This window comes from Vombatus ursinus, unplaced genomic scaffold (genome assembly GCF_900497805.2).
Source record: "Vombatus ursinus unplaced genomic scaffold, bare-nosed wombat genome assembly UNPS02014903.1, whole genome shotgun sequence".
NCBI lineage: Eukaryota > Metazoa > Chordata > Mammalia > Diprotodontia > Vombatidae > Vombatus > Vombatus ursinus.
Genome location: NW_020954681.1, coordinates 2,215,132 through 2,228,836, shown reverse-complemented (window position 1 = coordinate 2,228,836; position 13,705 = coordinate 2,215,132). Strand labels below are relative to the sequence as shown.

General features: G+C 46.5%; 1 protein-coding gene across 1 annotated transcript; it reads right to left on the bottom strand.

Annotated features, from left to right (window-relative positions):
• Window positions 1–564: 564 nt before the first annotated feature.
• On the bottom strand, window positions 565–7,224 carry LOC114028942 (rab GDP dissociation inhibitor beta-like). Its single transcript, XM_027843269.1, is given in 6 exon segments — window positions 565–589; window positions 2,782–3,248; window positions 3,250–3,447; window positions 5,271–5,328; window positions 6,200–6,446; window positions 7,197–7,224. Coding segments are annotated over 6 exon segments (1,023 nt in total).
• Window positions 7,225–13,705: the final 6,481 nt, after the last annotated feature.

The following is a 13,705-nucleotide window of genomic DNA, read 5'->3' as shown; positions in this document are numbered from 1 at the left end:
ACAGGTCAAGACTATCTGTCTGTATGTATGGATATGGACATGTATGTATGTGTGTGTATACACACACACACACACACATATAAAATGTACCTTTAACTGGTAAATAAGGAGGCCTCTCATAGTGACTATACTTTCTTCTAGGCATAATTTATATGAAATACTAATGGATTAACTAAAAGATGAAAGGATAGTAGCTTTAGGGCTGAAAGATCTTAGGTCAACTACTCTAACTCTCTCATTTAACAGATGAGGAAACTGAGGCCCAAAAAGGTGTTGTGACTTGCCCAAGGCAGGACAATATTGGCAGAGCCATGATTCAAATCCTGGTTTTCCAACCTCAAATCCAATGTTCTTTCTCCATTGTAACATGAAATCTCCAGTGCAATTATGTCACATTGATAAATTATAATGATTCCTCACATTTTATTCGATTCCAGTGTTGATTGTGTGTGTTTAATAAGTGTATTGCCTAGTTGCATTAGACAACACATGATAAAGATGTAAATAGACAGTAGGTATTTCTGCTCGGATATTGACTAACTACCAATCCCCCAAGTTATGACTTCAATTCTTCCTTTTCTTCAGATCTAGCTCAGGTCCCCCACTTGTTATCTAGCTTTATGTTTACAATCACCTTACAATCAATATGGGACAGATGGTATGCCCACCTCTCAAAGATGAACACATGAGTTAAGTGATTCACTTACTTACTAGCCAGTAAGAACCACAGCTTAATTCAATTCTTTTAATTCCTATCTAAAATGCTTCCCCCTAAGCCCTACTGGGGAAGAATAATAACTCACATTGATACAGCATTTTTTAAAGGTTTGAAAAGCTCTTTTTATACATTATTTCATTTGATTGCAACAACTTTATGAGGAAGATGCTGTTTATTTGTCATCCCCATTTTACAGATGTCAAAAATGGAAACTGAGAGGGCTGACCTGCCCAGTGTCACACAGACAATAAGTGTCCCTAAGGAAGGATTTGAAACCAGAGTTTTCTAATTCTGAGTACATACTCTTTCTATACTCTACACCATAAAGGTTATTTGGAAGCCTTATCTATTCCATGGTTTCCTTATTTCAGGTTTCAAATGATTTATTACCATAGTCAAAAGACAAAATTCTGTTGTTACAAATTGATCATCTAAAAGAATTTGATAAATCACCTCCCATCCACTTGTCATGGAATTCCTGAATGCTGAATACAGCTAACTCTGAAAGTAATGCACTGAAATATATCTTGTATGTTAATGCAAAGCATAGATTTTGTACTGGCTTTGGCTACAGAACTATTACTTCCTCTTTTTCATCTTTTACAAGTTGTCAGCCTAGCATGTTTTATTATCAATAGGAATCATATTAAGTTTAAGATTGTCAAAGGATGCCTGATTTTCTTCATTCAAATCACTAGAAATACCATAAAAGATGAATTGGTAGTCAATAACTCATAGTTCATCAAATTTGAGTCAAGTAATTGTCATTTACAAAAGTTAAATGTTTCTACCAGAAGAAAAGCCAAAAACCCAAACAAACAAAAAAAAAACATGCAACTGGTCTTTTAATGTATGATATTATACTTCCTAGGAACAATTAATATGACCTGGAAATGTTGTAAAAAGAGGTTGATCATATTCTTCTGGACATCATTAAAAGAGTTGTAGTTTGGGAACCTTTAAACAAAATTCTTGTTTTAAAAAATCAGCTCTGGCATTTAGAATGTCAGGTATAAAATGCCTTAACAAAAACAGTATGATGGATATGATGGGATATTGGTAAAAGGGTGGTTATACAAGATCCCACTATCATGATGGAATTCCCAGTGTGCTACTGAAGTACAGATAAGAACTTTAAGTGACATCTTAGTTCGGAATGTGATGAACAATTTTAAGAACACTACTACTGTAACTAACTAGTTTTAATCATATCAGTTATTTTAAAGGATTATAGACCATCATCTGAGAGAAAGTGACCTCTTAAGGAAAAAGCTAGAAGTTATTTAGCTCAATCTTCTTATTTTAAAGCTGAGGAGAGGCCTAGAAAGGGGAAGGGAACAAGTGCCCAAGCCCCAAGGGATTCAAACTCAGAGTCCAATGGTATCTTTTTTTTTTTTTTTGGTATAGGAAAAAAAGGGATATAGTTAAGTTGAACAAGATATGTAAGTAATCTGAACATACTGAACAACATTCTACCTTTAATAATATGACTTTTTTAAAGGGAGAAATTAAAGATTAAATTAAATCAAATTAAATTGTATTAATTTACTAGTTAAGTTTATTAATTACTAGTTAAGTTTATTAATTACTGGTTAAGTATTACTTCAGTCTTTCAAAGATGTGATAAAGAATCATTAACCTCATATATACGAGGAACTGTAAGGCTGAGAGGCTGACTGTTATGTTTGAGGAGAGGAATTTGAACATGCAGTCTTCCATACACCAAGTCCTAGAACTCTTTACCCACTACATAAATTAATAGAACACAAGATTCTCTTTTACTGTAAGTCAAAATTCAACAAGTTGTGAAAGAGATTTCACACACTTTGCGGCAGGACTGAGACTAGGCACCCCTTCTAAGAGACTGGGGGGTTGGGGAGATGGGGAGTTGGAGGATACTGTTCACTCCACCTCTTGAAAGATAAGAAAAGCATTTCACACAAGAACAGATTTCCATGATGTTTCCCTGGGGGAGTTGCTTTATTTCTGATATCCAAATTTCTCCTATATTCGCAGCACATTAGTAATTTTCTCCCCCGATAAGATGGTCTAGAGTGTTTTAGTCAAATTTCAGTTCGGATCCTGTCATCTTTCTATAGACCTCCTTTATATCGTCGCAGGTGCTCTCAAAGTGAACCGTAGCATCGTAGCAGGTCATTACAAAGATCTGACTTTTGGTCCCCAAGTCACTAGGCATGTGGAGGTCACTTATGAAAAAGAATTTTTGCTCAATGGGCTCCAGGAGCTCCAGAGCCAGCTGGATTTCTTTTTTGGGGTCTTTACTCTCCACAGTTGTGCTCACCAGGGCGATGTACTTGCCCTGTGCAGCCACGTTGTGTACGAATGAAGTGAGGAAGATATAAATGTCCGATCTGCGGTTTGTCTGGGTGGAAGGGATGATGATGAGTCCCGAGTTGGCCCCGTTGGTGTTTCTAATAGGGTGCCCAAGAATGCAGATGGCCCTGATGACCTGGCCGACCTTGCACACCCGGTCCGGCGCATAGCTGGGATCGCAAATCAGCTGCTTGCTTGCACCTGGCGATCCGATCCTTTGACCTGATGCCCACCACCTGGCCATCCCGGATGAGCACCTCCTCCACTGGTTGGCTCATTAAAAAAACGCCCCCCTGGCTGGAGGTCAGCCGGCCGAAGGCCTGCACCAGCTCTCCGATTCCGCAGCACAGATAGAGGTACGGACTCTTCCCGTTCTTGGCCAGGGATAGAGGCTTCTGAGGTTAGTGCCAAGTCTCTAGAACCCACAGTCAGTGAGAAAGGGACCCAGGGGCAGGCCTGGACTTACAAAAACCTGGCTTAAAACCCACCTTCCCATACAAGGGGCTGTCCTGCCCTTCACTTGCCCTGACTCTGGGCACACCTGCCCTCCAACCAGCTGTCCTCCCCAGGCCTGTGCACTCACTAGAGCAATCAGCCTCCCTTCCCGGGTTAAAATACTCAGAAGCCCTGGGTTCAGGTGTCAGCTCTGCTGCTAGCTGTCACTGGTCCCTTCTGTGGGCCTCAGCCTCCTCCCCTGTAAGATGGGGGGACCTTTTTGTGTCAGGGATCCCTTCGATATTGGTGGAGCCCATGGACCCCTTCCTTGAACATTTTCAGTAATGCAAGGAAATGCTCAATTTTAGTTAGCAGTTAGTGAATACAAAAATGTAGTTTTTTTTTTCCATCCAAGGTCCCTGATTAAGAACTCTGGACTAGGTAGTCTTTTAAAAGCCCCTCCAGTTCTGACAAGCTCTGATTCTAGTCAGTGGGATGAGAAGGCAGAGATGAGCAAATGAAGGACCAGAGGTCACAGGAAGCTTTGCTTCATTCTGTGGTCACCTTCCTAACCCCACCCACCCCCGTAAACACACACACACACATACACACACACCCCACTTCCAAAATGCACATAAATGATTCCAAAGGGGACCGGGTATAAGAGTGGACTGGATCAGGAAAATATCTTTTGGGAAAATGACTCCAAAGCCATGCTCCAGTGAAAGTGTATTAGTGAAATAGTCTTTGTCTCTGCCCTTAAATGTGGAAGGTAGCTGGGCGAGGTTTTGAAAAGCACATGGGATTTGGAATCATACACGATTCAGAAGATGAAGTTATGGTTTTGAGATTGTGTGACTTTGGGCCACTAGCTTCCCCTCTCCAGGCCTAAATTGTTCCATTTGCCAAATTAGAGATTGAGAGGCATGGTGGGAAAAGGGCTGGTCTTGGGGTCAGGCCCAGAAGACCTTGGTTCAAATACTGCCTCTGACACTCACTGCCTTGGGGACCCTGGGCAAGTCAGGGAATCATTCATTCCCCAGGGCACATCTGTAAAGGTCGAGGGATGAAATAATACCTGCTGACCCTTCTTTCTCTACTCCCTAAAAGAATGAGAGAGTGAGACTAGGAGAGACCATGAAAGTGATTTCTGGCCCTAATCCAACCCAAGCTAATCCTAAAGGTTCATGATTGTGGAGGGGAGTGCTGTGCCCAACTCAGGCTCACAGGGTCAAAGATCTTCTACCAGAAGGTCCCTTCTAAGGCTTCTTGGCCCAACCCCCTCATTGAACAGATGAACCTGAGAACCAGAAGAGGGAAAATCTCCATTTTGCCTGGGTCACCCAGGTATTAAATGGCAAGGCCACAATTTGAACACAGGCTCACTGACTCCCAAGTCAGCAAGCTGTTGTCAAGGATGACATCACCCATTCCGAAGAGAAAAAAGGGAAAGAGGAGGGAAAGAAAGAACAGAGGGAGAGGAAATAAGAGGAGGGGAGGGAAAAGGGGAGGAAAGGAGAACAGAGGGAGAGAAAGAAGAGGTGGGGAGGGGAAAGAAGAGGAGAGGAGGGCAAGGAAAGCATGAAGGAGGGGCAAGGGCAAGGAAAGGAGCATAGGATCATAAATTTACAGATGGAAAGAATTTAAGAGACCTTGTAGTCCAAATCCCTTCTTTTATAAAAGATGGAAAAGAAGCCCAAGAAAGTTAAATGACTTGCTCAGGTTCACACAGGTAGTAAAAACCAAAGATGGAATTTGAACTCATGTCCTCTGACTTCAGAGCCTCTGCTTTTTCCACTGTGGGGTTCTCTGCCTCTCGTGATCCCCAGGCAAGGAACGGGCTAGGGAGAGGGTGAGGGAGGCAGGAAAGAGGAAAGGGTGGAGAAGAAGAAGGCTGTAGGGAGAAGGGGAGGAGAAGGCTGGAGAGGGAAGGGGGAGGAGATCATAAGATAAACTTGGAGGTGGAGAGGACCTCGGAGACCATAGTCCAGCCTCCCCTTCCTCCTTTTATAGGAGATGCAACTGAAGCCCAGGAAAGTTAAAGTGATTTCCCAAGGATGATACAGGTTGTAAACTCAAAGACGAGATTTAAACCCAAGCCCTATGACTCCCAAGGCTCTGCTCTTTCCTCCAGGGAACCTCACATCCACTTAAGAAGAGGAGGGAAAGGACTGGGGGAAAGAGGAGAAATTTGGGAGGAGGGGCTAAGAGGGAAGTGTAGGGAGGGAAGGCGGAGGAAAAGGTGAGGAATTGGAGGCAGAGGAGAGGGAAAGGTGGGAGAAAAGAGTTTAGGGGCTGGCCAGGGAGAGGACAGGAGGCGAGTGACAAGGTGGTGAGAAGAAAGGATGGGTTTGGAGGGGAAAAGAAGAGTATGAGGAATGGAGGAATATAGGAAAGGGGAGAAAAGGAGGACTAGAAAGGAGGTGAAGAAATGAGAGTGTAAGAAAAGGTGGGAGAAGGAGAGAGAAGGAAAGGGGAGCAGGGAGGGAAAGGTACAGGATGAGCAGAGAAGTCTAGGCCAGAGGCTGCATAGCTCTGAGGCTCTGACCACCCAACCACACGCCCCTGTGCAGAGGGAGTATTGTGAGGCTGTCTTTCCTTTCTAAGTTTCAGTGTGGGAGAGGAAAGAAGAGGGGAGCATGGCTTGGAGGTGAATGAAAAGGGGTGTGGTGGCCTGGAGCATCTGGCCAGGTAAGGAGAAGGAAGGCTCACCAATCAGAGCCCAGGATGACAGGGGTGGGAACAGGGGCAGGCCTGGATGCATAAACACCTGACTTAAAACCCACCTCCCCATACAAGGGGCTGCTCTGCCCCTTCACCTGCTCTAACTCTGCCACCCTCCCACCAGCTGTCCTCCCCCGGGTCTGTGCTCTAGAGCAAGTAGCCTCCCTCCCCAGCTTAGAATATTCCAGAGCCCTGGGTTCTGGTGTCAGCTCTGCTGCTGTCACTGGTCCCTTCTCTGGGCCTCAGCCTACTCCCCTGGAAAAGGAGGGCATTGGGCTAGTTGGGATCTAAAGGGCCCTTCAGCTCTGACAGCCTGGGATTCCAGCCGTGGCTGAGGCTCAGGGGAGAGAAAATGCAGAGATGATGAAGCCAAGGGCAGGAAGGCACAGGGACCATCTGGCTTTGCTTCCTTCCATGGCCACTTTCCTAACTCTCATCCCACCCATTTTTTCTCTGGATCCTGGAGGAAGCCAGGTGTGAGAGCGGGATGGATCAGAAAAAAAAAATCCATTGGGAAAACAACTCCAAAGCCAAACTCTACTGAAAGTGTGTTAGTAAAGTCATCTCTGCCTATGTAAAGGGCACAATGGCTTGTATATGTGGAAGGCAGCATGCTGAGTTAGAAAAGAGCATGGGTGAGATACAGGCCCTGGGTTCGATTCCCAATTTTTGCCACTAAATTCCCTGTGTGACCTCTCACCTCCCCCAAGCTACTCTCTCAGAGTTTACAGAACTGACAAATTGTATGTCTGCATAGGCTGAGGGATGAACTCCTACATCTGGCCCCTCCCCTGCCCTCAAAATATGGGAGCAGAACTAGGTGAGACTGCCAAGGATTATCCTGGAGGAAAGGGGGTGTAAGGTAAGGTGATAGGAGAGGTTGGGAAAGGGGGAAGAAAGGGGAGCAGAGAAAGAAGAGAGGACGGCATGGGGAGGAGGAAGGGCAAGAGTGCATCACAGGGTCATAAAGTTAATCTTCCAGGGCCCACAGAGTCCACCAGTCCAACAGCCATGAAACCGAAGGCCAGGAAAGTTCAGTGACTTGTCTGATATTACAAATGTGAGAAATCAAAGATGGTATTTGGTCCCAGGTCCTCTGACTCCCCAGGCGCTGCCCTTTCCACTTATGGAATCTGCCTCCCATACTACTTAGAGGTAAAGGAGTAACAGGGCAGCTAGGTGGCCCAGTGGGTAGAACACCTGCCCTGGAGTCAGGAGGACCTGAGTTCAAATCCGGCCTCAGACACTTGACACTTACTAGCTGTGTGACCCTGGGCAAGTCACTTAACCCCATTGCCTAGGGGAAAAAAGAGTTGGTAATAGGAGGAGAAGGAGCAGAATGACGGTAGGTTGGGGGGAGCACCTGAGAAAAAGGAGAGGACATGGCTGGGAAAGGGAAAGGGGAGAGGAGAGGGAGGAAATGCTGGAGAGGGAAGGGGAAGGGGGTACACTGATAGCTGGAAGAGGTCTCAGGGACCATCTAGTCCAACAGTCTCATTTTATGGAAGATGGATGTAAAGGGCAGCAAAGTTAAGTGATTTACACTGGGTCACACCGGGTAAGAACCAAAGCTAGGATTTGAATCCAGGTCCTGGGATGGAGTCACTGTTCTTTCTCCTAAAGGACTCTGCTTTCTCTGATTGGGGGGAGGGGGGAGGAGTCAAAGTAGAGGGTGGAGTGAGAAGGAAAGGGGGTGGGGGAAGGGAGGAAGTTTGGGAGAGAATCATAGCATGACCATCTGAAGCTGGAAGGGATCTTGGAACCATCTAATCCAACCCTTTCCTTTTTTAGAAGATGCCACTGAACCTCATGAAAACTAAGTGACACAGGTAATTGTCTAAGGTGACACAGGTAATTAGGTGGGATTGGGAAAGGAGTGGGGAGAAAAGAGGGTGGGGAGTAGGAGAAAAAAGGAGAAGGTGGGAGGTGGAGGAGGGGCAGAGACTGGGAAAAGGTCTGGGGGGAGGGGCTAAGGAGGAGGTGAAGAATGGATGGGGCGGGAGCCCAGCAGGGAGGAGGCTGGACAGCTCCAAGGTTGGTCTCTCCCCTCCAGCTGCAGTGCCCTGCTGTGAGGTTCTCATTCCAAGTTCCACTTGGCAGGTTTAGGGCAGACACAGTCTGCCTGCTTCCTCCGTGGAGCCTCTGCCTGCACTTGGTACACCTGCTGGCAGGTGAGGAAGGAAAAGGGCCTCAGTAATGGCCCAGTTGGACAGACAGGCCCCAGTCACATGCTTGCTCCACAGATTTACTGGGAGTTTGGCAAGTGTTTCTACTCACTTATCCCTCTCTAACCTGCACTGGCACTCGAGGACACACACACACACACACACACACACACACACACACACACTGCATTAAAAAAATTCAAATTCTTTAAAGAGTTGGGCAATAACCCGCCAGGTATATCGTGAGGATCAAATGAGGTCATATGTGTAAAAGTGCTCAACACAGCACCTGGTACATAGTAGGCACTTAATAAATGCTCATTCTCTTCCCTGCAGCATACAGTCATCGATAGGGGGCTGGCCTTGAAGTAGTCCTGGATCCAAGGCCTTCCTCTGACACATACCGGCTGTAAGAACATGGGCAAGTCACCACCTGCTGAATGCCCTGTGCAGGGAGCTGCTCTTTAAAGCTACACCACCTTGTAGACATTGGCTGGGCTCATCTCTGGAGGAAGCTTCCCCATGGGCGGATACCTACACCCATGAAATCACAAGGCAGGACCACCTCCCCCCATTCCAAGAAAAACTAAAATAAGCAAAACAACATGAAAAGATAAGATAGAGAATAGAGCAGGGTTTTCTGGAGAAGGAAAATCAGTATCAAGATACTAAGACACCGATCCCAACCTAATGCTAACAGTCACTGCTCAATTCAATCCACATGAGACCAGCTTTTGTCCCTCAGGTCAGGGAGCTTCTTCCTTAGTCCAAAAGTTGAAGAAGAAGTCAGTCACCATTCCCCCCCCCCATCCCCACTTTAGGCTCTAGGATATTTGAAACAATAATTAGGACTATTATAATATCACTAATGAACCTAATTCTCCCAATTCTAGATCCACAGCTAAGAACCGACTCCAAGGCTATGGAGAAAGAAAACCTCCCATGGTGGAGAGGAAAGCTTCCTTTCATCCCTGCATCAGTCCCAAGAGGTCTGTCTTTTTTGGCTTTAGGTGAACTCTCAAGCTACAGGAGGGTGAATCAGGCTCCCTAGTCAAAATAATGAATATAAAGCACACTACTATGGGAATATGAATTTGGAAATTAAAGTATATTTTCTGATTTCATAGGTGTGACAAACGCCCCTGTGGAAACTTCCTCCTGTGATGGAGATCAACAGATCAAATCAGTGAGTTGCCTGGAGACACTGAGGTTAAGTGACTTACCCATGGTCACACAGCCAGCATGTGTCACAGGCAGGAAATGAACCCAGGTGTTCCTGTTTCCAAGGCCAGCCTTATATCCACTTGACCAGGCTGCCACTCAAGGACAGCGGACAGTGGGACACCAAGGATTGACAGTCAACCACAATGGCCAGGGCCCTTCTAGGGGACCATGGGGCTCACCTCTGCACCGCCTCAGCTGACCTACAAGCCCCTGGGGGAGGGACTCAGCCCTCTTGCAAATGAAGATGTAGTCATAAGCAGATATGTGGGGGACAGAAAGACACCAAAGAGGAGGAACCAAGGAGGGGTGTTGCGGTCAAGCTGGGTCAAAGTCCTAACTGGGAGTAGCTGGGAAGGCAGGAGAATCAGGGAAGGTGGGATAAAACAGATCAGGTGGGCAGAATGCTTCAGCAGATACTGGGCAGAAAAATGGTATGGACACCTCAGTGCCTCTTCAAGGGAGATTTTTAAGGGGTCCAATGCAGTGGAACTTTTGAACTGGACAGTAGGATCAAATGATCTAGAGTGAGATACAGGGTTAGATCTCCTGGGAGAAACATGTCACATTCATGTCGGATCATCAAATAGTGCTGGGGGGGGGGGTGCAGGGAGCGGGGGAATGCAATGAGTTACCTGTGAAAGCTCTAAAGAAGAAGATGGCTGAAATTGAATCATGAGATAGAAATTCCAGCGGGACATAAGGAGACTCCTTGACTTAAAAAAGGTTACTGATGGAACTGCCAAGCCTCCAAAACTCAAGATCATAAAGAATGAATTGGAAAACAAGGATGAGGGGGTAAGGGAGGGAGAAGGGGAAAGGTGGCATGGAAACGGCCAAGAAATGGGGGGTGAGGCAGGGAAGGGTCTGAAACTAGGCAAGACAAGATAAATCCTCACCAAACAGAGCCCATGGTTTCAGGGAAGAGGGCCCAACATTTGGATGGATATGGAGATATCATGGTATGATGAAACCAGGTACAATAAGGCTCACCAGTCAGAGGTCAGGGTCATAGGTGGGAACATGGTCAGGCCTAGGATTATAAACTCCTGGTTAAAAACCCACCTCCCCATACAAGGTGCTGCTCTGCCCTTCACCTGCCCTGACTCTGGGAACACCTGCCCTCCCACCAGCTGTCCTCCCCCGGGTCTGTGCTCTAGAACAAGTAGCCTCCTTCCCCAGCTTAGAATATTCCAGAGCCCTGGGTTCTGGTGTCAGCTCTGCTGCTGTCACTGGTCCCTTCTCTGGGCCTCAGCCTACTCCCCTGGAAAAGGAGGACATTGGGCTAGTTGGGATCTAAAGGACCCTTCAGCTCTGACAGCCTGGGATTCCAGCTGTGGCTGAGGCTCAGGGGAGAGAGAATGCAGAGATGATGAAGTCAAGGGCAGGAAGGCACAGGGACCATCTGGCTTTGCTTCCTTCCATGGCCATATTCCTGACTCTCATCCCACCTATTTTTTCCCTAGATCCTGGAGGAAGCCAGATGTGAGAGTGGGATGGATCAGAAAAAAAACACTGGGAAAACAACTCCAAAGCCAAGCGCTACTGAAATTGTGTTAGTAAAGTCATCTCTGTCTATGCAAAGGGCACAATGACTTGTACATGTGGAAGGCAGTACGGTGAGTTAGAAAAGAGCATGGGGGGGATAAGGGCTCACAGGCCCTGGGTTCTATTTCCAGTGTTACCCCTAAACTCTCTGTGTGACTTTGGGAAAGCTATTTTTCCCTGTCCAGGCCTCAGTTTTTTTCATTTGCAAAGTTGGATAAAGCAACAGTCTTGGAATCAAGACAAGATCTGGATTCCAAAGTTTGTCTCTGACACCTCCAGGCTTTGTGACTTTGGACAAGGGATTTAACCTCTCACCTCCCCCAAGCTACTCTCTCAGCATTGAAATAGCTGATATATTGCAGATCTGCAAAGGCTGAGGGATGAAAACTTCGGTCTGGCCCTTCCTCTGCTCTCAAAGAAATAGTCCCCAAAATAAGAGAATTGGACTAGATGAGGCTTCTAAGGTTTATTCTGCCTCAAATCCCATAATCCTGAAGATATTTGATTTGCATTTTACAGATGAGGAAACTGAGCCAGAAGGGCTAAGGTCTGGATCACATGGACATTAATTCAGTGGCAGAGTCATCATTCGAATACAGATTCGCTGACTCTTAAGCTACCACCCTGTTGCTAAGGACAGCATCACTGTTTCCAAGGTCTGTGGAACATTCCCACTAATTGGGAGAGCACAGAGAGGGGGAAAGGGAGAAGGTGAGTGGAAATGAAGAGGAAGGAAAAGGAGGAAGAAAGGGAAAGGGGGAGATGTAGAAAGCATGAGGGAAGAGAAAGGGGAGGAGGGGAACATAGGATCCCAAATTGAGAGGTGGAAGGGGCCTTAGAGGCCATCTGGGCCAACCCTCTCATTGATAAAAAGTAAAGCTGAAGCCTAGGCAAGTTCAATGAATTGCCTGGGATCACACAGGTAGTAAAGGTAAGAGATGGGATTTGACCCCAGGCCTTCTGATTCCCAAGACGCTGCTCTTTCCATTCCAGGAGTCTGCATATCCTCCTTCCTTAGAGGTAAAGGGGGAAGGAAAGGAGACAGGAAAGTGTGGGTAAGAGAAAGAGGAGGAATGGTGGCAGGGCGAAGGGAGAAGAAATGAAGGATGGGAAGGGAAAGCAGAGGAAAGAGTGGGAGATAGAAAAGGTGGGTGAGGTGAGAGGGAGGAAATGCTGGAGAGAAGTGAAAAAGGGATAATTTAGAGCTGGAAGGAACCTTAGAGACCATCTAGTCCAACCCTCTCATTTGATAGAGAATGGATGTGAAGTCTAACAAAGTTAAGAGACTTGCCCAGGGTCACGCTAATACCAAGAGTCAAAGATAGCATTTGAAGCCAGTCCCTCTGACTCCTGAGCCATGGTGGGGGAGAGTGAGATGAAAGGAAGCATGAGAGGAGAGATGCTCACAGCATCGGACATTCAGAGCTGGAAGGGACCTTAAGAACCAACTAATTCAACCCTTTGCATATATAGAAGATGCCACTGAACCCCATGAAAATCAAGTAACTTTCCCAAGGTGACACAGGTAATAAGGTGGGATCTGAACTCTGGGTCCTCTGACTCCAGGGCCACTGATCTTTCCACTATAGGATTCAGCCTTCCCTGGTGCCTGAGAAAGGGAAGGGGGAGGGAAAAGTAGAAAGAGGGCAGGTTGAGGAATAAGAGAAACTAAAATGGAAGGAGAAGAAAGGATGGAGTGCATCAAAGAGGAAAAGAAATGGAGTAGAGGAAATGATGAAGAGGGAAGGAAAGAGAAAGAAAGGGTGGGAGAGCAGAGGAAAGGGTGATAGGAAAGTTGAGACATGGGAAGAAGAGAAGGAATAGGAGGGGAGGAGAAGAAAATATGGGCAAGAGGAGAAATGAGTGTGAAAAAAAAGGACAAAAAGAGGTAGGAGCAAAAAGGAAGCGGAGTAAATGGAAGAGGGGCTGAGCTAGGAGAAATGGGGAGAGAAGAGAAGGGAAGGGGAGGAGACCAAGAGGGCTTGAGGAGGGAGGAGGCAGGACAGCTCCAGGGTTGGTCTTTCCACTCTAGCTGTGGTGTGCTGCTGAGCTCATTCTAAGTTTTATTTCCCAGATTTAGGGTGCAGACAGACTCTTGGAGCCTCTGCCTGCACTAGGTACAGGCCAACAGGCGAATACAGATGTCTCTCACCCAATACACATACCATTTAAAAAAAATAGAAGTGTTTCCTCAAAGAGTCGGGCAGCAGCACCTACGTTTCACAGTTGTTGTGAGGATCAAATGAAGTAATATTTGTATAAGTGTTTAACACGGTGCCTGGCACAGAGCAGTCCCTTAAGAAATGCTTATTCCCTTTCCCTCTGCGTACTGTAGTGGATAGAGGGCTGGTCTTGAAGTCAGGCAGATCTGGGTCCATTCCCTACCTCTGGCACATCCTGGCTGTGGGAACGTGGGCAAGTCACTACTCCTCCCCCAGGCCCCCCCCCCCCCCAAGCATCGAGCTTCCTCTTCAAGACTAGAAATTACAAACAATAATTGCTTATCAGCATCTCTGCTAACATACACGCGGGGAGCTCCCTACACCGATGACATTTTTGA